Raw genomic sequence first — 24,262 nt, 5'->3', positions numbered from 1 at the left:
AACATCTTGAACCAGACGAAGACCATGATCGCTGCCTCGGTTCCAGCCAACTCTGCAAGCACCCGCACCCCGACTAGTAGCCAAGTCCCTCATCTTCGATCTCAAGACTATCACCAGCCAAGCCTCAGCATTGCCGGCGCCGGATCTAGTCGCAGGAGCAGAGGACATGATGAACGGTCTGTTCGTTCGCCTCCCGAACGATATAGGGAGCGTCGAGTTGAACGACCACACTCCCCACATCGAAGGCGCCCCATCGATCTTCGCGACACCATCAACCAGCGCCGCGCAGCAAGAGGCCACCATTCACCAGATCGTTATGACGATGATGTGGACGGCGTTGCTGCCTTCACAAGCGATCTGCGTCGAGTGGATTGGCCAGCCGGCTTTAAGCCGACTGAAATCGAGAAATATGACGGCACCACCAACCCTGAGTCTTGGCTCACCGTCTATGGTCTCGCAATCCACGCAGCAGGAGGAGATAGCAAGGCCATGGCAAACTATCTGCCTGTGGCTCTAGCGGATTCCGCCCGATCCTAGCTCCACGGACTACCCCGTGGCATGATCGGATCATGGGCAGAACTTCGTGATCACTTCATCGCCAACTTCCAGGGCACCTTTGAACGCCCCGGCACACAGTTTGATCTCTACAACGTCGTTCAGAAGTCTGGAGAATCCCTTCGAGATTACATCCGGCGCTTCTCCGAGCAACGCAACAAGATCTCCGACATCACCGACGACGTCATCATTGCCGCCTTTACTAAAGGCATTCGCCACGAGGACCTAGTCGGCAAGTTCGGACGCAAACCTCCCAAGACGGTCAAGCAGATGTTTGAAAAAGCCAACGAGTATGCCAAAGCCGAAGATGCTATTACGGCGTCCAAGCAGTCAGGCACCACTTGGAAGCCAAAGAAGGACACGCCGACCGCAGGAGGGAGTGGAAGTAACAACCGCAAGGATCGCAAGTGTAAGCCCGAAGAACTTGTGGCAACAACCTCTCCATCTTCCCGACAACGTCCCCGCGTCAACACATTCGACAAGATAATGAACTCCCAATGTCCGCATCATCCTAACTCCAACCACGTGGCCAAAGACTGCTTCGTCTACAAACAATTTGCGGAGCAATACGTCAAGAATGCACTTAAGCCTTCAAACGGAGAGCAAGGCACATCAAAGAAGAAAGACGATGAAGACGATGCCCCGACTGGTTTTCAAGATCATCGCAAAGAACTCAATCACATCTTCGGTGGACCTCTGGCTTATGAATCTAAGAGAAAGCAGAAGCTAACAGAACGGGAGATCAATGTGATTCAGCCCAACATGCCCCAATACCTTCGGTGGTCAGAAATAGCAATCAAGTTTGACCGCTCGGATCATCCCGACCGAGTGGTCCACCCGGGGCGGTACCCCCTGGTACTAGACCCAGTGGTTCGCAATGTCAAGCTCCGAAGAACTCTCATCGATGGTGGCAGTGCACTCAACATCCTTTTCGCTAAGACCCTGGACGATATGCAGATTCCTCGCACGGAATTAAAGCCGAGTAATGCATCCTTCCACGGTGTTATCCCAGGATTATCAGCTACACCACTCGGCCAGATCACTCTTCCGGTCACTTTCGGCACTCGGGAGAATTTTCGCATAGAAAATGTTTGTTTCGAAGTCGCTGATTTCGAGACAGCGTACCATGCTATACTTGGATGACCGGCCCTAGCCAAACTCATGGCCGTCCCACACTACACCTACATGATGATGAAGATGCCTGGTCCTCGAGGAGTCATATCACTACGAAGCGACATCAAGCAAGCCGTCACATGTGACAAAGAACGTTGCGAGATGGCCCAGACCCGCGAGATTACACTCGACCGAGAAGAGATCCGACTGGCTACGACCATGGCAAGCGAAGGAGAAGTGCCCGCAACCAAGATGCTCAAAAGCGGAGAAAGCAATGCTAAGACGAAAAAGATTCCCTTAGATCCCTCTAATCCTGATAAGACTGCTGTAATAGGCGCTGAGTTAGATTGTAAATAGGAATGCGCGCTCATCACCTTTCTTCAAAATAATAAAGATATCTTTGCATGGAAACCATCCGATATGCCTGGTATTCCTAGAGAGGTGATTGAGCACTCTTTACATGTTAAGGAAGACGCCAAACCCATCAAGCAACGACTCCGCCATTTTGCACAGGACAGGAAGGATGCGATCAAGGAGGAATTAACCAAGCTGTTAGCAGCGGGCTTCATCAAGGAAGTCCTTCATCCAGACTGGCTGGCTAACCCAGTCCTGGTTCGGAAAAAGACGGGGCAATGGCGCATGTGTGTTGATTACACCGACCTCAACAAGTCTTGCCCCAAAGACCCTTTTGGGTTACCTCGCATTGACTAGGTGGTTGACTCAACGGCAGGCTGCGAGTTACTCAGTTTCTTGGACTGCTACTCGGGATATCATCAGATTCGACTGAAAGAATCCGACTGCTTGAAGTCCTCGTTTATTACACCCTTCGGGGCCTACTGCTACATCACCATGCCCTTTGGATTGAAGAACGCAGGAGCAACCTATCAACGCATGATTCAGAGATATTTCTCGACTCAGATCGGCCGCAATGTTGAAGCTTATGTTGATGATGTAGTCGTCAAGACCAAGCAGAAGGATGACCTGATCACAGATTTAGAGGAAACTTTTACAAGCATTCATGCTTTCAGGATGAAACTAAACCCTGAAAAGTGCATCTTCAGAGTACCGTCAGGGAAGTTGCTCGAATTTATGATATCTCAAAGAGGCATACAGGCCAACCCGGAGAAAATCAACGCCATCCTTAACATGAAACCGCCAAGCTCCCAAAAAGACGTCCAAAAGCTGACTGGTTGCATGGCGGCACTCAGCCGGTTCGTCTCACGACTCGGCGAGCGGGGGATGCCCTTTTTCAAGCTGCTGAAGAAGACTGACAATTTTCAGTGGGGACCCGAAGCACAAAAAGCCTTTAAAGACTTCAAGAGACTTCTCACCACTCCACCAGTTTTGGCCTCGCCGCATCCACAAGAGCCGCTACTGTTATATGTGTTGGCGACCTCCCAGGTTGTGAGCACGATCCTGGTTGTTGAGCATGAAGAGGAAGGCCATATTCAAAAAGTCCAACGACCAATTTATTTTGTCAGCGAGGTTTTAGCCGACTCCAAGACAAGGTATCCTCAGGTTCAAAAGTTATTATATGGTGTCTTAATTACCGTCAGGAAATTATCTCACTACTTTCAAAGTCACTCGGTCACGGTGGTCACATCGTTTCCACTCGGGGATATACTTCATAATCGCGAAGCAAACGGACGGATTGCGAAGTTGGCCTTAGAATTGATGTCTTTGGACATATCGTTCAAACCACGAACTTCGACCAAGTCACAAGCTTTAGCTGATTTCCTTGCCGAGTGGACCGAGTGCCAAGAAGACATGCCAGAGGAAAAGATGGAATATTGGACTATGCATTTTGATGGGTCGAAGAGGCTTACAGGCACTGGAGCTGGGGTTGTTTTAATCTCCCCGATTGGAGAAAGATTGAGCTACGTATTGTGGATACATTTTTCTGCGTCCCATAACGTGGCGGAATACGAGGCGCTACTCCATGGATTAAGGATTGCCATCTCTCTAGGCATTCGCCGATTAATTGTCCGAGGGGACTCTCAGTTGGTTGTTAATCAAGTCATGAAAGAGTGGTCCTGTCTAGATGATACTATGACCGCTTATCGACAAGAGGTACGCAAGTTGGAAGACAAATTCGATGGACTCGAGCTCACCCATGTCCTTCGACATAACAATGAGGCAGCCGACAGGCTGGCCAATTTTGGTTCAAAACGGGAAGCAGCTCCTTCAGATCAGATGTGTTCGTTGAACATCTTTACGAACCAACCGTGCCCAGAAAAGAGACAATTGAAGCCATGGATACTCAAGGCGTGAGCATGATCGAAGCCGACTGGAAAGAACCGTTCATAAAATTTTTGAGCAAACAAGAACTTCCTCAAGACAAAAATGAAGCCGAGCGGATTTCTCGGCGCAGCAGACTTTACATTATTCATGAAACTTATCTGTACAAGAAAAGTCCATCAGGAATACTGCAACGATGTGTGTCTTTGGAAGAAGAAGACAATTGTTGAAGGATATACATTCTGGTATTTGTGGTAACCATGCCGCTGCACGGACTATTGTCGGCAAAGCTTACCGGCAAGGTTTTTTCTGGCCTATAGCTGTATCTGATGCTGACAAGATTGTGCGGACGTGCGAGGGTTGTCAATTTTTTGCCAGACAAATTCACCTACCAGCCCAAGAGTTGCAAACCATCCCGTTGTCCTGGCCGTTTGCGGTCTGGGGGCTTGACATGGTCGGCCCGTTTAAAAGGGCAGTCGGGGGTTACATGCATCTCTTTGTGGCTATTGACAAATTCTCCAAATGGATTGAGGCTAAACCGGTCATCACGATTACGGCAGATAAAGCTAGATATTTTTTCATTAACATTGTGCATCGGTTTGGGGTACCTAATCGGATCATCACTGATAATGGCACTCAATTCACTGGCGGAGCATTTAAAGACTTTTGTGAAGACTTCGGTATAAAAATTTGCTATGCCACCGTGGCACACACCATGAGTAACGGACAAGTCGAGCGTGCTAATGGCATGATACTTCAAGGGATAAAAGCACGAGTTTTCGACCGACTACGTCCCTATGCTGGCAAGTGGGTCAATCAGCTGTCGTCCGTACTTTGGTCTTTACGCACTACTCCCAGTCGGGCTACCGGCCAGTCGCCGTTCTTTTTGGTTTATGGTGCAGAAGCAATGTTGCCAAGTGAAGTGGAATTTGAATCACTACGATTTTGGAACTTCAACGAGGAGCGTTATGAAGAGGGCCGAGTAGACGACATCAATCGATTAGAAGAAGCCCGTGAAGCAGCTTTAATTCAGTCGACTCGGTATTTGCAAGGGTTGCGCCGTTATCATAATCGGAATGTTCGATCGCGAGCCTTTTTAGTCGGCGACCTGGTTCTGAGGAAAATTCAAACCACACAGGATCGGCATAAATTATCTCCCTTATGGGAAGGACCGTTTATAATTGCTGAAGTTACTCGGCCAGTGTCACATCCTGATTTTCGTTTCAGGATTTATAAATTATTTAATAAATTAATAATAGAATTTATATTAAATGTTCATTAATTTACAAGTGAAGTTAAATGTGGGAAATAAAATTTCCTAAATATAAAGCATGGTTGGATTTAATTTTTATTAAATTCTCCATGGTTAATTATACTCTCTGGAATTTTCTCGGATTCTTCGGAGCTCAATTCTTAATTTTAATCATACAAAGAGCATTTCAGTAATTACCCACATATTAAATTAATCATTAAATGGTCTAATTATAATTTTTTTAAGTACTTTGAGTGTCCAAGTATTTTCAGAATTTTTCTTGAAATTATTTGAGCATTGGAAGTATTTTTAACAATTGAAAGATCATTTAAGTGATTATTTTAATTGGAAAAAGTTTTTAAATCCTTCCCTAAGTCGTTGGGCCGATTTCGGCCCAACTCTTTCTCTCTCCGCGCGGCCGAATCGGCCCAATCGGCCCAGCTGCCGCCGCCCGCCCCCTCCTCTCTCTCTCTGTCAAAGTCTGTTTTGCCTCCCTCCTTCAATCGGGCCGAGGAAAATGAAGCCCGTCAAAAGTCTACTTTGCCTCCCTGCTACAGTGTCGTCCCTAACCTTCAGCCGGCTGCAGCCAGGCCGAGCCCGAGCCGCCACCTTGCGCCGCCTTCCGCCTCCAAATCCGCTCCAATCCGACCCCGTTTCTTCCGGATTTTTGAGGGGTTTTGATCCTCTCATCCTCCTCTATCTTTTCCCCCAAGAATCGGAGCAAATCGTTGGGTATTTTATCCGAATCAAACTCGTTTTCGAGTTTATCTCCAAAACCGAGTTTTGATTTTCCCGGATCGATTTCTTGCGGGAGGAGTCCGATCTCTTCAATCCAAGGCTATAAATAGGACCCCCTAGTCCTCCTCTTTCGTTTGCCCCCTCTCCCGTCCTCTCCCGTGACCCGTAGAGCCGTCGCCACCGTGCAAGCCGAGTCGCCGGCCGTCGTCGTTCGTCGTTTGGCACGAGGGTGAGTATCGTTGGGTTCGTCTCGTCGTCCTCTACGTGTTCATGTCCTCCAAATCCGCAGCCGGTCGCTCTATCTCCGGCGAGGTCGCCATCTTGGTCCGGCCATTGATGATGTCATCATGACGTCATCATCGTTTTTCTTTTTCCTGTTTTTCTAATAGATTAAATCTTCGGAAATTCATAACTAAATCATGGTAACTCGGTTTTGAGTGGTTCAAGTTGCTAAATTCATCTAAAATCATGATCTACATGTTTGTTTACTTTATATGTACTGTTTATTTGGTTTTTATTAGTCTTTTTCTTCGTTTTGCGTGTTAGCTTGTCGTTTCCGTCGTTGCGAAGGTTCGTGAGTGCGTCGGAAGTGATCAAGAAGATTACTTGAAGACCGATTATTGCAAGGCAAGTCACACAGATCCTAAACACAATCCTTTGAGCATGTTGATCCTATATTTAAATTCTCTATTTATTTCAACTGTGCATTTATTTTCGAATGTCACCGGGTGGTGTGAACTTATTCCTTTGTTATGGCCAATTTACATTGATTACTTTATTCCTTGATACCTTGGGTTATTATAACTTGACTAGTTGGGCTTTATATATTGGTTCAGCTAGATATTAGTTATGATTGCTTAGCCATGCTTAGAAACATTAGCACACTATTGGGATAACTTATGACTCACTATTATTTAAGGATGGCTTAATGATAGTTCACGATGGTTAATCGTGATTGGTTAATTAATTACTTGCCAACTAAAACTTGATAATGGTGGGTTGTGAGCATATGGTTTTGATGGTTGTGCTCATGACAATTAAGGACCGGTTCGCGAGCTACTGTTGTGAAACATTTACCGTGCCAACCACAAGCCAGCATGGGCAACGGCTTTATCTTTTGTATAGCGTGATTCATTATAGTGCGCCAGACTGAGAAGTGGCGAGAAGTCCACGGGGGTCGCTGGGGAGTCCATGCCTTGTTTATAAGGGGGTGATTATGATCCAGGAAAGGTGCGCTGTAATGGGTTATGTTGTGCAAGGGGTATTGTCACAACTCCTTTCCGAGGTACCGTGGTGGTATTGAGGCACATGGTGACATGATGTGGGGTTGTGTCTTGTGGGTACAGTGGTACACCTCTGGCCAGAGTAAAACTATTCGAATAGCCGTGCCCGCGGTTATGGGCGGGTTGAGCAATGTTTTTCGTGATTAGTCTCACACCTCTCACGATAATTATGGATGCTATAACTGGTAATAATTTGCTTAGCTCCTGGTTTGGAGTTAGATCTGTACAGCCGGGTATGGTTGTTCAGGATGGTTGGGCCTGTGCAGCATGGGTGTGCTGTTCAGTGTTGATTAAAATTTTTAATTAATTACTCTACTGTTTTACTACTCTTAACTCTTTGCTAAATGCTGCTTTCGCAAATGAGCCTATATTATGCCATCCTTTGGAATCCTTGTGCACTTGCATATTTGCTGTGTGGCTTGTTGAGTATGTCATATGCTCATTCTTGCAATAATCAATCAACCTCAGTTGAAGATAAAGGATCCAGAAGGAGAAGACGTTTGGCTTATACCCCAGTTGAGCTGCCTGTGGGAGTGGAGCCGGAGCTTCGCTAGATTTTATTTTTCCGCTGCAGTTTTCTTCATGGTGAGGACTAAGTGCCTCTTAAGTAAGTATTTATCGTTTTAGTTAATGTGATAAATCTATATATTAAATTGTCAGTTTGTGTACCTCGGCTGATTCCTGGACGAGGGTTTAATGCACAAATAAGTTCGGAAATTACTAGTGAATTTCCGGGCGTGACAGCCAGGTTCTTATCGACTCAAGCGCGAAGATGGTACTCCCATCAACAATTCTTAGAATATTGAACACCTTCATCAATTTTATGCTTAGGCATTACGTTTGTATCTTTCCTCTTTGACTGCTAACCTCAAGTTTTTCCTTGAAGTTTTCAGTCGGGGGGCTACTATGATAATAATTGAGTGTGATTTTTATCAATTCAATTTGCTTACTTGATTTATCATTGCCCTGTTTGGTCTTTCGACTTAGTCAATGAGGACTGAAGGTTTTTAATAGCTTTTGCGGGTTTTAGGCTCAATAAGGCTAGATAAAGGCTTTTAAGAAATCAAAAGCTAAGTATGGAACACCAAGCATAGCATAAATTCATCAGTATTGTACAAATTGAGCCTCCATCATCATTAATTATCAAAATCATTGTTATATCAATCAGTATCAGTTTTTTCATCATCAGACTTATCAGATCCAGTCGGCCGAAGGTCGACTTCTTGGAATCTTTCAACCACATCAGCAGCAATCTTGTCAGCGGCTTTCTGTGCATCGTTAATGAGGTCAAGAGCAGCTTCTTCGCTCGTCCCGTCTGCAAAGCCATCAATGGCATCCATATCAACCCTTGGATAAAGGGATTTGGTCATCGCCAATGCCAGACTTGCTCCCATACTTCCAGCTTCTTTGATATTCTTGAAATAAGTATCTGGAGCGACTCTCAGCTTGTCGAAGATTTCGGCAGTATCAAGTGTACTCGAACCGGCGTTATTGAAGAACATTGCCTGGATGAGTGGAGTAGCGGCATTAGCGACTTTATCCCTGGCTCCTTCAAGCTTGTTGATCTTGTCAACTAAGACATCAAACTGTGCTTGAGACTTGATCTTGCGGTCTGCATCAACAGATTCACATTAATGAATCAGCATATAGAAGATAATGGCTTTTGAGGTATTGATTATTGGTACCTTCAACCTCCTTTAAAGCCGAATCCCACTGTCTTGCCAGCTCTGCCTTGTCATTTTCCAGAGTTTGGATCTGCTTCTCTAGTTGAGATATCTTGGCAGCTTGCACTACATTAACTTCGGTTAATCAAGATTACAGAGATAACAGCACAAATCAGTTGGGCAGAGTTTGCGCGAACCTTTGGATGAGCCACTCAGTTCAAAATTGGATTCCTGGAGCTTAGCAATCCGATCCCTCAGATCGTGTTCATTCTTTCTGGCAAGTTCTCTGGCCTCGTGCAGTTGACTCCTGGTGGTTTCAAGGGTTCCAAGATGAGGAACTAGTTTCTCAAGGGTTGCGGTTTTCGCCTCGTTTCTAAGATGAATCCTCTGCAGAGCAGTTTAATCAGCGCTCGAGCCAGACGGCAAACATGATGGCTGAGGTCAGGTGTCAAGGAACTTACATTTACAATGCAAGTCGCTTGGTTGAGTGCCTTCTTCAGTAGGCAGACTTCTTCATCTTCTTTTTGCCGGTTTATTACAATTCCTTGAGGTTGCAAGTTGTCATCCCACCACTTGACCAGAATGGGAGAGCACGAATCTTCGGCAAAGTGTATCCACTTGACCACGGTGAATTTCTTCTTCATCACCAATCATTGGTCCTAATGTATCCACTGACAAAGGTTAGACAATTGATCAGAGTTATTTGGGTCAACATGGTTTCAGACAAAGTGTTTACCCGTAATGATTTCTGGACGAGGACGAGTGGATTCGGATGCCCTTAAAGGAGATCCAGATCTCCAGTCATTGCTGGCGTCTTGTCCGCGAGGGTTGTCTGCTTGGGTTTCAACTTCTAGAATCTCTTGGCTTGGCCCTGCGTCCGACTGGTTTCCAGTCGGGGGCTCCTGATTAACTCCGGCTTCGGCTTCGGCCGACTGGTTTCCAGTCGGGGGTTCGTCGCTGGGTTCTACATTGTTGCTGGCCTACAGATTATCACTCGGGAGATCTTTTGCAGTCGGCCCGGTTTCTTTTGAGGAACTCGCCTCCATGTTGGTCGGGTCAGAGTCTTTTCCAGATGGGTCTATATCAGATGGTTTCCTGCAAGTTTGATTGTCAGTACTATTATCGCAATGGGTACGCATCAATGCAATGAAGATCGTAATATGAGTTGCACCTAGAAGACTTCCTGATCTTTGGCACAAGACGACTGGATGTTTTCTTCCTTGGAGTAGCCTGCTTCGGCAGTTTATTGGTTGCCTCTCGGTCTCCAAGCTTTCTAGCAGTGTCGCCTTCGTCGTCACTTAGAACCAGCTTCCTCTTGCGAGAATTTGGCTGGCCGACTGGATCAGGAGCACTTGGTTGAGTTTCAGACCGGATTCTTGGTCCTCCGCTTCCCTGACCAGTTTGGCGGTGAGGTGATTGGCGTTGAGCGATTGGCGGATCCGATTTCATCAGAGCAAATTCCTGGGCGTGACATCCTTTATTGTTAACTGATTCAACAAACAGATAAGACCGTATTCTGTGAAAAGTTGAAGTGTTCGGTTACATACCGGTGGAGGAGGATTAAAGGCATTGAATGGCACGACTGGCAGCAAGTGTGAATAGCTGACAACGATAGCATTAGAGAAGATCTTATACATCCTTTCCTTCATGACCTTGAAGTCAAGAGAATCTGGATCTTCACGATTTGGGTCGTGCTTGCCGTCAAATTCGAAGGCTGTGCGAGATCTCTCTTTGATTGGAGCTAACCGACACTTGATAAAGTGCCGTGTGATCTGTTCTCCCTGAAGGCCTTGTTCTTTCAGCTTTATCATGCGCTCCATCAGTTCCACTGCTTGTGCAGCTTCGTCTCCCATTGGCAGTGAGTTCCAAGTATCCCGATAAACTGGAGGAAGACAGGAGTACTCGGGGAGAGCAGGCTCAGGGTTTTGAACATAAAACCAATTTGCATGCCAGCCTTTGTTTGAGGTCTTGAAGGGCATGGAGAAGTATTTTTGGCTTAGCGTTCCCCGGAGTTGGAAACCAGCACCCCCAACAACACATGGTTTGCTTTTGTTTGGCTGGGGCTTGAGGAAGAAGATGCGGCAGAACAAGGCGAAATGAGGCCTAATGCCCAGAAAAGCTTCGCAGGCATGAATAAAATTGGCGATATGCACTATAGAGTTTGGATTCAGATGATGCAAGCTAATCCTGTAGAAGTTCATAATTCCCCGGAAGAACCTTGAGGTTGGAAGAGAAAATCCGCCATAGAAGAAATGAGCAAATACCACGATTTCGTGTGTATCGGGGGTCGGGAATGCTTCGCCGAATGCTGGTCGCCATCCGATGATCTCCTTTGCTGGAAGAACGCCGTGCGCCACCATCTCCTTTAGATTATCTTCCGTCACATCGGAGGACGCCCACTGGCTCTCGAAGCTTTCTCTCTCTTCCGCCATGAATGTGGACTGGATGGTTTGATTTGGTCCGAGATACGGCTGGAAAGGGATGGGGAATTGGAGCGGTGGATGCGGGTAGAAATTTTGTGGAGTGTTTGAGGATGGATTGGAGCGGATTGCTGAACCCTAGCTTGGCCGGCGCAGTTTGTACTGTAGCAGGAAATGGGGAAAATGGTGAGAGTCTCGGCGGGGAAGACGAAGAGACATTTTTCACTTCGGTGATATTAGAGTATCGGGAGCGCTAGCAGGCCTGGGCCGGCACAGTACTTCAGCCCAATTTTATTTCCAGCGTGGCCCATTGTGATCCTTAGGGACTTAGGCACTTTTTGCTTTGGCAATTTGTGCTCACAATGATGTGGTCCAATGCTGTTAAAACCCTTTTTAATGCGGTTTGATAATTCTTTGGAATTAACACGATGCAAACAAAAGGTGCCCGACAGAAAGGTGTTATACCATTTTTGTAAGCTTTATTAGGCTGCAAAAGCTGTTTGGGTTGATTTGAGATGACTGGTTTACTAATAGTTATTCTTTTAGCATGTTATATGCTTATTTTGGTTATTGTAAGGGTCACAGCCTAGGCTATTAGACTCATTAATTACCGTGATTTTTTATCATGTTTGGTGAATCATTTTAAGAGTTTCTTACTCGGATTCCTATCAAATATGTCTATTTTTGGACCTTTTGAGTGTTTATCACTCGGCCCTTTCATATTTTTTTATCCTTGATATGTTCAAGGAGTGTTGATAAAACCACTCGGTTCTTGACTACGTGTTTAGTTTTTCAACTAATTACATAGTCGGGGGCTATACCTAATTAGGTGCATCTACTCGATGCACCATGTTTTATTTTCGCCCTTCGCAGTCTTTGATTTTAGCACTCGGCAAACTGGAGCAAGTTGAATTGAAGCACTCGGATTGCTGTTTTTTGTTTCGAGAAGGTTGTTTTGTCAACTGCGAAGGTCTCGGGGGCTACTGTGGAGAATATGGATATCCCATTTCTACATGACAGTTATAATTTAGTCGGATATACGGTACCAAATATAGATAGAATATCTTTATGAAGACTCGGGTTAGTTTTTTACTTGTATGTCAAGGAAATACCCGAGATCTTAGTCGGTTACGATTGTATTTTATCTATAATCCCATATTCCGTTAGGATATGGGCTGTATTTTGTAAAGCGGACTCCTTCCCCTATATAAGGAGGGTCCGTGTGCCTCTCGGGGCGCGATTCTTTTTTCCAATTTATACAATCAATAACGTACTCGGCGGAATCATCTCCGGACAGGAGTAGGATATTACTTGTTGAATAAGAAGGCCTGAACCTATATAAAATTCCTTGTCTCCAAACTCATCCACTTTCCTAGCTTGATAGCCACCCCTTTTATTATTGCCGAAATCTTGTTTCGACATTAATCTAGCTAATTAAGCAATGGCAGCCTCGTCGTCCTTCGTGCTCGCGGCGGCGGCGCTACTCCTCCAGGCCGTGACGGCGGCGGCGGAGGCGGCGGGGCAGCAGAAGGAGATGCGGATGCGTGTGTACTGGCACGATGTGGTGACCGGGCCGAACTCGACGGTGGCGAAGGTGGCGGAGGCGCCGACGTCGAGGGCCTCCGCGACGGTGTTCGGCACTGTGTACGTCATCGACGACCCGCTCACCGACGGGCCCAGCCTGACGGCGCCGTCGAGGCTGGTCGGCCATGCGCAGGGGATGTACGTGAGCGCCGGGAAGGAGACGATGTCGCTGCTGATGGCGATGAGCTTCGTGTTCGCCGCCGATGAGCCGTACAACGGCAGCAGCGTTGCCATCTTCGGGCCCAACCCGGCGAGGCCGGTGAGTGAGATCCCCGTGGTCGGCGGCACCGGCGCGTTCCGCTTCGCCCGCGGCTACTGCCGCGCCACCACGTACTGGTACAACGCCGCCGGCGACGCCACCGTCCCGTACGATATCCATATCCGCCACGATTAACTGATTCATTATTATTCCTTTGTGTCAAAATATAAGAACCTAATTAATATCGGATAGGACGTATGAAATATCTAATCCGATCATAGAAGTTTATATTTTAAAACGGAGGGAGTAATTAGTTAGCCAGGTAGCGATACGTTGTGTGTCAATTACTACTGTATCATGTACTACCTCTCCATCCCGTAATAAAGTTCATTTTAATTAGCACCTTCTATTTAGCATAAAATAAATTTATTTTTAGAGTAATTATTAAATTAGAATTTATTATAATAAAAATTATTATTTTAAAATAAGGTGAAAAATAGTTACATTGCGATTTGATAAATTAAGAGTAATTTAGCTTTCTTGGTTTTATATTGGTATACATGAGATGGATGAAAAATGAAATTATTTTAGGATGAGAATAGTATTAGGTACATGGGGAAAATGATTTTATCTCTCGAGGGATATCCCTAGTTTCGTGCATACCACCTAATAGTCATAAAAAATATGAAAAGAAAATTAGCAACATAGATTAATATAAAATATATCACTCCACAAACATAAGCAAGTTAAAATTTAACTTCTACAAGTTATAACAAAAATAACAAATATAGTTGCGAATATACGATAACTATTTTTAGTTTAATTTGTTATTTTTGTTACAACTTGTAGAAGTTGAATTTGGTCTTGCATGTTTGTGGAGTGATATATTTTGTATTAATCTATATTATAAATTTTTTTAAAAAATTTTATAAATATTTAGATGGTATATAAATAACGAAGGATGTTCCGTCGAGGAATGAAAATCCGTATCCTAGCTACATGTTGCATGCGGGCATGGAACCCAAAACAACCATCAACATTTTAACAAAACAAATTAAGATAATATGTTACGTTGTAATGAGTACTCCTTATTAACATAGACGTCACGTCAGTCATACTTCGAGCTTGATATTATTTTGACATTTTATTTAATGAGAAAATATATTATAGTTGACTTTACCGTTGAGTATCGTGATTAAAACTCTGGCCTCAAATAAGATACGTCAAGCGATATGGGCGGCTGTTAACAGTGAAATTTGATAATCGGTAAAGACGCCATCCGCTTAGAATCATTATCGGCTGCAGCATCTCGGAATCAGCCGATGGGAGTTATCAAGTCGCCAATAGTCGGATTCCTGCTATATTCGGTTAAGGAAATCAATCTATTAAAGGGAGCTTATCCCTAAGTGACCGAGTTTAAAGAGGATACGGCATGGCAGTTTATCTATTAATTAGGAATAGTTTGTTAGTTTCCTTTTATCTTTAGGAAAGTGTGTTTAGTGTCCGATAAGGACTTTATATTTTCCTTTTATATTTAGGTTAGTTTCTTTCTTATCTTTAGGTTAGTTTCTTTCTTGTCCGACAAGGACTTGTATCAACCCCTGGGTATAAATATGTACACCCGGGGTCTATGTAATCTATCTCCACGATCAATACAATTCGGAGCATCGCCACCCTTTTTATTTCTACTTTTGTTTTTACGTTTCGGCGGAACTTGGCACCCGACGCGGGGCTGCATCGTCTTCGATCTCCGGTGAAGGGATAAGTCCAATATTCCATCGGCCCAGGCAATTGTATCGTTTACGTCGGCGTCGTTGAAGGCTGCATCAGTACATTCGACCTCTTGGATTGCTCTGGTTTGGATGATATACTTGCCTATCTATTTATCATATATCTCTGTTAATCTAGTCTTAGCATATCAATTTAGTTCTATCGGCTGCTTCTCATTTTAGGGTTTCTGCCGGTATCGGCTAAATCGCGTTGCTAGATTAGATTAGCTTAGACATCTACCACCCTGAAAACTCAGTCAACGGCTTGATTGTCTAGATATTATATTTCTTTTCATACTTAGTGCTGCATCAGTTAAGTTTGATCTACTAAGTCGTGCTTAGAACTATAATCTCTAGCCTGCTTCTTGATTGCCAATAAGTGTTTCATCGGGGTTTCAGCCGGTGAGTTATCTGGACGTTGCATCGGCTCATAAGGATTGCATATACATATAAGTTGGATTTAGCCGATGACAACAAAGGCTTCATTGTTTAAGCTAATCTTGTGGATTTCATGACATCGGACCTCCAGCCGATGTGTGCTTTGACCTTCGGATCGATGCTTATTTATCATATCATTATTTGCTGATTGGTTTATACTTGATTACATTGTTATTTTATTACATCATCGTCAGCCGATTGCCTTTATATCATTATCTACATTGGACATATAGTCGATTGCTTAAACCCTATCGCTATCGGCTGGTATCGGCATCGGCTATTATCGGCATCGGCTGGAACTACTCCATCGGCTTGTCGGCCGATCGGCTGTTTTAATCTACTATTTGCATATCTTGTCAGTTGCAGGATCAAACTGACTGGCACGCTCGCATCTCACCAATCTTTGGACCTGCACTGGAGTTAAGCAGATCTCCCAGGCCGATGTGTTCGATTTTTTCGTCAACAGCTTTAGCAGTCCCTGACTCCCCCTCTCATTTTCCACACGTATGTTTTTCAAACTATAAAACATTACGTTCTTTTTTAAAAAAAATTCTATACGAAAATTGATTAAAAAATCATACTTATTCATTTATTTTAAAAAATAGCTAGTAGTGCTTAATTAATTACGTGCTAACGACCGCCCGTTTTCACCAACGAAGGCAGCCCATGGTGTCTCACGTTTTATGTGGGCCAATTAGGCCCATCAAGTAGCCGTCATGGTCAAAGACTCAAAGTTGACCACAGCCAGCCGTTAGATCTAATCTGAACGGTTCGCGTTGTCTCGGAATCATCGCCTGCATCACACTTGACCTGTGGACCTATGGTGCGCGCGGCGGCTAGCGAAACCGCCATGGCCGCGGCGACGATCGAGATCCCGCGCTCGCCGGCGTTCCGGCTGCTTCTCGTCACCGCGGCGAGGAAGAATCTCCTTCCGGGCGGCGATCCTCGCGCTCGCCGACTCGATTGCCGGCCGACGTGGGGAGCAACGCATCGCTCGATTACACTTACACAATCCGAGTAGGAATCGAAGTAAACCTCTCTGTATTTAATTTGCAAGGTAAATTTGCAACCGACCCATCGAGCGATCGATCTCCGAACGAATTCGATGGCTTCCACGTCGAGGAAACGTTCGGCGCGTAGCCTGCAAGAAGATGAGCAGACCTCATCGGCGGCAGAGGCGCCGGCGGCGGTGCGAGAGGACGAGGAGCGGGTTGCGGTGGCGGGCATGGAGGCGTGGAGGTTCGGGTTCTCGAGATTCTCCTGGTTTCCCGCGTTCAAGTTCGACCCCACCGACGCCGACATCGTCGCCTCCTACCTCCTCCCGCGCGCGCTCTACGGCCGCGGCCACGCCGCCGTTATCCAGGACGACGTGTCGAGGTGCGAGCCGTGGACGCTGATGCGGGAGCACGGCCACGCCACCAGCGCGCACGCCTTCTTCGTCCACGACCACGAGAGCGTCGGCGGCGGCGGCGGCGGCGGCAGGCGCAAGGTGCAGCGCGCAGTCAAGAACGGCGGCGGCGTGTGGCGGATCCAGAAGGGCGAGGTGGCGATCCTCACCATCGTCCGCGGCGGCGGCGGAGGCGGAGGCGAGCTCGACGTGGTGTACAAGCGGCGCAACCTGAGCTTCCACCGCCGCGGCGAGAGCTCCTCCTCCGGATGGGTCATGCACGAGTACGAGATCACCTCGCCGCCGCTCCCCGCCACCGTGCTCTCCCGGATCAGGGCCACCCCCAGGGCCAAGGACAAGAAGCTGTGCATCAAGGAGGAGCCCTCCTGCTCCACCTCCGCCGCCGGCGAGCGCTCTGGCCCTAACCCAGACCACACCGCCGCCGGCGCCGGTGACAGCGCCACTGCCAACCACAACAATACAACGTCGGCGGCGACAACAACTATGGCAGCGGCGGTGTAGTCTAATATTATCCAGACCAGCCGGGTCCGAGCCACCAATATGGTTACGGCGAGCAGGTCGCCGGCAATGGCTTTGTGGCCGGCGACGGGTGGCGGCGGCGAGCCATTGCACTTGTGTGAGGACTGTGACGGCAATAACGTTTATGGCTACGGCTCTTTGACAGGGAAGAGCCGCTGCCGCGAGCTGACTGGACAATGTCGCTGGCCTCGAGAGCAGTCGATCCACCTCCAATGGCCTCAGGAGTGACGGATCCACCGTCGGCGGCACAGGAATGGTGACCTCCATCGCCTCTCCCCGTCCCTCGCTTCCCACGGTTGAGCTTTGGGTAGTGGCAGCACGCTTCAGGCTCGTTGGATCTGGTGGAGCTCGACGTGGGGGACAATGATGACAGCTTCATCGCCTCTTCTCATACCTCGCTTTGGGCAGCTACGACGCTAGCCTTCAAGCTTACCCGATTTGACGGTGGCTAGGGGTATAAATTATCTTGGAGATTTTATGGCTAAAATTCTTTTGCAGGAGAACATCTTCACATGTCCGCTTACGAAAATAAGATTTTGCATGTGGTTACGGTGCCAGCCCATAACAATCAGTATTTTTATACATGTTTGGCGTCTGTTTGAAAAAGCTGAATATATATGATCGTTTGAGAAAAAGCTTTCTGTAGGAGTGCCTTTCTCTTTAGAGTGTTGTCTGTTGTAGACATTGGCTTTAACGAGCTGTAAATAAGTATTGTACAGTTACAATTTCTGTACGATTTAATTGCCAATACTTGGACTATAGACAAAATATTTTTGGACTGAACTATAAACTGATTTGTTTTTCTGTTGACCCGACTTGACCCGGAATAAGCCTAGCACAAACGAAGTTAAACTAGAGGCCTTGTCAGCAAGAACTTCTAAGCGTTCAAAAAAAAATCTGTTGATTTTTGAACATACAGAAGCAACATAACTTTGCTATAATTCTGTTATCACAATTTGGATAGACACGTACAGACGTTCCAAAGACCAAAGGTGATGATCGGAGCATATTTAATTACATCAATAGATTTCTAGAACATATATACCGAAGAAGCTTGGAAATTAATTAAACCAAGCATGCCTTCATCTCACCAAATACCTATATACGCGGCTACGCGTGCTAATTTCACCTTAAAAAAGAAAAGAAGAAGAAAACCCCAGAGATCGATGCGAGTAGTTCATACGTACCAATTCACAGTCAGCACTTCACCTACTGCATCTGTTGCCAGCTTCTTCAAAAGTCCGATCACCGACCCAGTCCATTCCTACCCTCTCACACGCCAAAAGAATTTAAAATAAATTAACATATCCAACTTGCATGCATGCACGCAAGAATGCCATAAGAATTTCTACATGTAGTTAATCCAAGCATGCAAGAATTATTGAAGAATGCAATGTAAATTAATCAAAGTCTAAATTGAACACACGATCAGCTAGAGCTAACCTTAAGAAGGTGTCAGAAGATAATATATTTTTTCATCTTTTAGAGAAGGTATTATGAGATATCGTATTTTTTATGTAAAATTTGGTATATCTTCAACTACTAGATATTCCATGATACCAAAATTTTTATGTGTAAATAATTTAGATATCTCAAGATGGGCCAAAAGTGATCATTTTTGCATGCGGAACTCTGGCCCGTCTACCAGGAAAGTTATGAAAAAATCTCTCTTTTTCTATGCTAGTGGAGCACCCGCATACGAAAATTCAACTTTTGCATGCGGGTGCTTATATCGTCCGCACTTAAAAATAAAAATCTGAAAAAATTAAAAATCGCAAAAAAATTCTAGCCACCGCCGCCGGGCTCCTCCCTCTGCCAGCAGATCCGGGCGGTGCCCGCCGCCCGCTGGATCCGCGTGGGAGCCGCTTTCGCCACATTCGACGTGTGACGGAGCCTGCCGCCGTGCTCCATCGCTGCCGCTCGCCGCCCGACTGTTCCGTGCAAGGAAGCTGTCGTTGCCTCCTTCAACGTGCGGGGGAGCCCGCCACCGTGGTCCGTTGCTACCACCCACTGCCCGCTGTCAGCCACGCCATCCGCCGCCCATTACGAGGCCGGCGGAGGCGGATCCGCTCGCCGCTTGCCGTCAACCACACAGCCCGCTGCTCGTTGTCAGCCGCGTCGCCCGCCACAAAAATATATTTAAGAGGCCCGCCTGCGAAACGGGCGTCTCTTTGAGAGGTTCGCCTGTAAAAATAAGCTTATTTTAGCGTGCGAATCCTTAAGAGGACCACTTGTGAAAATCGATTTTTGCGTGCGGTCCTATTAAGGAGCTGTATGCGAAAATGGAGTACGATTTTTTACATACTGGACTAGTTACGGTCTGTCTGCAATCTAAAGAGGATCTTGTCTAGAAAAATTATTTCTGTAGTAGTGCATACCGCCATGGCAAGGAATGGCTCGCTCTTTCATCTACTCGCTGGATTGGAGACGTATTGTTTGGCGGCGGCCGGTGGCGGTGGCCCGTGCGGTGGCCGGGCGCAAGGAGGCCAGCAGCCCACGGCCGGGCGGCGACAACAGCGACTGGATTTTTTTTATTTTGTGAATTTTTGTAGTGAATGATGAATGGTTTGTATATTTTATTGGATATTTTTTTTGTTGATTTGGGGATGATCTCACAAGATTTGTAGATTGTGGATGTGTATGTATTGTGGATGATTTTTGTTGTGCTTGATTTGTGGAAATTTTTATTGTGCATGATTGATGATTTGTGTGGATTTGGCTGGGGGAATAGATACAAGCAGCAAAAAGAAACAATAAATAAAAGAAAAAAAACAGTTGGGATGTGGCCCCTATCCATCTTTAAAGATGGATTTTTAAGCCCGGTTATTTCACCCGAGACTAAAGATACCTATCTTTAGTCCTGGATTCGTCCTTCCTGTTGTAAAACCGGGAGTACAGGGGTTCCGAAGAGGGAGTAAAACCCCTTTCTCCACTAGTGTTAACTAATTTATCCTCCATTATATTTCTAACCTGACTGTTTGCATATATCCGACCATTTTTGCAGTCGCCTTCCTCGCCGTGTAGACGACGATCGAAGAACCTTCGAATCCAGCACACACCAACCACGTCCCCGACCTCCCCCTTTAAATTCACCCATGCACACGTCGTCGCAAATCACATCACACAGCTAAAGCTAGCTTAATCCGAACCAAGCAATGGCTGCCTCCTCCTCCTCCTTCGTGTTCGCGGCGGCGCTCCTCGTCCTGGCGGCGGCGACGGCGGCGCAGGCGCAGAGGGAGACGAAGCTGCGGGTGTTCTGGCACGACGTGGTGAGCGGCGGGCCCAACTCCACGGTGGCGCAGGTGGCGGAGGCGCCGACGACGAACGCCTCGGCGACGGGGTTCGGCGCGGTGGTGGTGATCGACGACCCGCTCACCGACGGGCCCAACCTGACGGCCTCGCGGCTGGTCGGCCGCGCGCAGGGGATGTACGTCGCCGCCGGCAAGGACGCGCTGTCGCTGATGATGGCGATGAACTTCGTGTTCGCCGGCGACGGCCCGTACAACGGCAGCAGCCTCGCGATCCTCGGCGCCAACCCGGCGGAGCGCGCCGTGCGGGAGATGCCGGTGGTGGGCGGCACCGGCGTGTTCCGGTTCGCGCGCGGCTACTGCCAGGCGACGACGTGGTGGTTCAACGCCACCACCGGCGACGCCACCGTCGAGTACAACATCCATCTCCGCCTCGATTAATTCATTCATTCATTCTCATTACTTGAGACGATGATATTGAAGATGATGATCGTGTTGATCAGTTCATTTTACTGCCGGTTTTTGCTGTGTGTTGACCAGTTGATTACTAGAATATATAAGCTGGGTGTGGTGTCATATGCTTTTTTTTTCCCTGTAAAAAAACGCTAGCTATGATTTTTGTTGTTGTTGTTGTTGGTAGGGGTGTATTCTTGAGGATGATTATTGTTTATAAGTTCTTAATGTGTTTTAGAATAATGAGAGCTTCATTAGCTTACCTTTGTTACAATTTTTTATTTTGATGGATGGTAATATTCCTCCAAGATTTTTGTGCACGCCTTGGTTCACCTAACACTGACCATCCCGTCAAGATAACATATACTCAAAATAATCATGGAAAATTTTCCCCACTAACCGAGCGTCGTATCCACACAAGTGTTGCCGTTTCCGACTCTAACAATATATAAATTTTAGTTTTTTCTAATTTATTCGATCTTCTTGTTGACACTAAATAGTTGGTCAATTCCAGATTAATCGATAATATTTTTCGAACAGATGCTACCAATTCTATCCGTTTCTATCCTTAGGGAGCGTTCGTTCTGATAAGTTAGGGTGAGAAAATACATCATAGTCCACGCACACGCTTCCCAAACTACTAAACGGTGTGTTTTTGGCAAAAAATTTCTATAGGAAAGTTGCTTTAAAAAATCATATTAATCTATTTTTAAAATTTAAAATAGTTTATACTCAATTAATAATGCGCTAATGGCTCACCTCGTTTTGCGTATCTTCCCAATCTTCTCAATCCCCTATCCCTCAAACTCACCCTTAGAGCAAGTTTAATAGTATAGCCCACTACTAGCTCCAATTCATCTACAACTAATCTAATAGCCAATTCATACAATAGTTGCTTACTATACTATTAATATATGGTCCCACATGTCATGCACACATTGCGTCTTGGAATCCGCGCTGCAGCTGGCTACAGATCTGTAGCCCACTGCTCTTCTCTCTCATCTTTTATCTCATTAAAATATGTTTACAGCTAGCTAATAGCCTGCTATTGTACCTGCTCTTAGGCTTCGTTCGTTCCCAGGTGATCTGGGAGATTGAGAGAGAAAACATCTCGTTTTCCGCGCGCACGCTTCCCAAACTACTAAACGGTGTGCTTTTTGCAAAAAAATTCTATAGGAAAGTTGCTTTAAAAAATCATATTAATCCATTTTTAAAATTTAAAATAGTTAATACTCAACTAATCATACGCTAATGGCTCACCTCGTTTTGCGTATCTTCCCAATCTCCTCAATCCCCTTCTTCTCAAACACACCCTTAGGCTGCGTTCGTTCACAGGAGACAGGGGAGATTGCGACTCCTTTTCCATGCGCACGCTTTTAAAACTACTAAACGGTGCATTTTTTTTTGCAAAAATCTTCTATAGAAAAGTTGCTTTAAAAAATCATATTAATCTATTTTTGAAGTTTAAAATAGTTAATACTTAATTAATCATATGCTAATGGCTCACCTCGTTTTACGTATCTTCCCAATCTTCTCAATCCTCTCTTCCTCAAACACAGCCTATCTTTAAAAATGTTTATGTTTTGAAATGAGGTAGTAGAAAGGTCAGCAGCAGTGCACCCGGAAGAGGAAGCTTCCATGGCGGATGTAGTATAGTGTGAAAAAACGTAAGCATGGCCACGTGATGGGTAAGTAGAAACGCGGCATGCGGCAGCTGGTCAATGCATTCCACGTCTTTCAGGGTCAAATTCAAATAATCCATTTTTTTAAAAATTACCCCCTTTCGAACATGAACGATCAACTCCAAATTAGATCCAAATTAATTAACACATAAACGTACGCCATCAGGTAGAAGAATTAATCTCGCTCCAAATTATAAGCATCCGTACGCAGTTATTTTCCATATCTCCTGCTCCATGAAAATCGACCGGCCAATAACTTTGTTCATACGCACATGTCATTCTGGTTTCTGGAGTCTGGACATGCTTGCGTTCATTTTTTTTTAAAAAAAAAGATTAATGTATTGGAGTATTTCATCTATCTAGCACTTGTCAAAATGACTGGGCCGCATGCAGTTTGGACCATCGCCCTTCAGGCCTCCAAAGTAAAGAAGCAGCCATAATCTGAAGGCCCATCTGTGAAGTGGGTCGGGCCCAACGCGGTGCAATTTGCCGAATTGTGAAGCTGCGGCCCACTACGCAGTGCGTACGGAGTTTAATTCTCCGACCCTCTCTTTCTCCTTCAGTCTTCAGAGGCTCAGTGGCACCACAGCTGCGCAAAGCTTATTAATTTGTGCTAATCTTTCGCCATTTCAAACCAAACAAAATTCGTACGTATTGCGCATGTTTCTTACTCCCTCCGTTTTAAAATATTTGACACCGTTGACTTTTTAGCACATGTTTGACCGTTCGTCTTATTCAAAATTTTTTGTAAAATATGTAAACTATATGTGTACATGAAAGTATATTTAATAATAAATCAAATGATATGAAAAGAATAAATAATTATTTAAATTTTTTGAATAAGACAATTGGTCAAACACGTACTTAAAAAGTCAACGGTGTCAAACATTTTGAAACGGAGGGAGTATATGTGCCACTGCGCAATTATACCAACTAAGAATCTCCAAAAACTCTGATCTCAACTGGAACATCATCACAACCTCTGTACCACCACTGAACATCACAAATAAACTCTTTGCTGAACAAAACGAGATGGAGAAATGGGTAGAGAAAAGTTATGCTCTTTATCACAGAGGAATTTGTTCGATCTGTTTGCTTAAATTCGATCGGATTTGGAACCTGAAAATCGATCGAGAACAAAAGCTTTACAACGATGGCAACATGGTGGGACAAAGGTACGCGCTGGTTACCTGCAAAATTAGGTAGGGTCGGCCAGTCAGGGGAGTATTATCTTTTACGCACACCACCGAACCTCTACAGATGATCATGGCCAGAAAAACTACTCCCAAGATCATCAATTGTAGAGTACATAGCTTGACAGACAGATCAGCACTGAAAGCCTTGGTTGGTAGTCATACAGGTCAATCATGTTTTCATGGCTGCAGGCAACTTCTTTCCTATGGCTTTCACCTTGGCAAACGAGTCACTGTTAAGATTAGTTCTTTTGAGCTTTTTGGGCTGACCAGTGCTTTGTTTTCTACTAGCATGCTTTTTTAACTGATAAACAATATTTTTAAAAGAAATTGTTTACAAGTTTCTTTAAAGAATTAAATAGATATTTTTTTAAAACACTTAATTAATTATATGCTAATAGCTTTCTCGGCTTTTTTTTTCTCAATGAGCTCTAAAGAACTCAGCATAATCGGTGGAAACTTCTGTCAGGGAACTTTCACCGTGCCACTGAGTCACTCTCATGTCT

At 45.5% G+C, this 24,262-nt stretch overlaps 3 protein-coding genes across 5 annotated transcripts; all 3 read left to right on the top strand.

Moving 5' to 3' along the window:
• Nucleotides 1-5,716: 5,716 nt before the first annotated feature.
• On the top strand, nt 5,717-13,751 carry LOC107278568 (dirigent protein 23). Of its 3 annotated transcripts, none has more exons than XM_015760066.3 (4): nt 5,717-6,125; nt 6,443-6,523; nt 7,648-7,764; nt 12,137-13,751. In XM_015760066.3, the coding sequence occupies exon 4, from the start codon at nt 12,705-12,707 to the stop codon at nt 13,239-13,241; it is 537 nt and encodes a 178-aa protein (XP_015615552.1). In that variant the 5' UTR covers nt 5,717-6,125; nt 6,443-6,523; nt 7,648-7,764; nt 12,137-12,704; the 3' UTR covers nt 13,242-13,751. The 3 variants fall into 3 exon arrangements, with proteins under 3 accessions (XP_015615552.1, XP_066162048.1, XP_066162047.1); XM_066305951.1 differs by having other exon boundaries at nt 7,648-7,786; XM_066305950.1 differs by having other exon boundaries at nt 7,648-13,751.
• Nucleotides 13,752-13,755: 4 nt separating this feature from the next.
• On the top strand, nt 13,756-17,953 carry LOC107275351 (NAC domain-containing protein 40). Its single transcript, XM_066305949.1, has one exon. It carries the CDS (start codon nt 16,359-16,361, stop codon nt 17,160-17,162), a length of 804 nt encoding a protein of 267 aa, XP_066162046.1. The 5' UTR covers nt 13,756-16,358; the 3' UTR covers nt 17,163-17,953.
• Nucleotides 17,954-20,190: 2,237 nt separating this feature from the next.
• On the top strand, nt 20,191-21,189 carry LOC4349931 (dirigent protein 22-like). The gene has a single exon (XM_015760520.3). It carries the CDS (start codon nt 20,336-20,338, stop codon nt 20,867-20,869), a length of 534 nt encoding a protein of 177 aa, XP_015616006.1. The 5' UTR covers nt 20,191-20,335; the 3' UTR covers nt 20,870-21,189.
• The last annotated feature ends 3,073 nt before the right edge of the window (nt 21,190-24,262 follow it).

This window comes from Oryza sativa, chromosome 11 (assembly GCF_034140825.1).
Source record: "Oryza sativa Japonica Group chromosome 11, ASM3414082v1".
Classification (NCBI taxonomy): Eukaryota; Viridiplantae; Streptophyta; class Magnoliopsida; order Poales; family Poaceae; genus Oryza; species Oryza sativa.
Note: the sequence above shows the minus strand (reverse complement) of the source record. Positions and strands in the feature narration are given on the sequence as shown.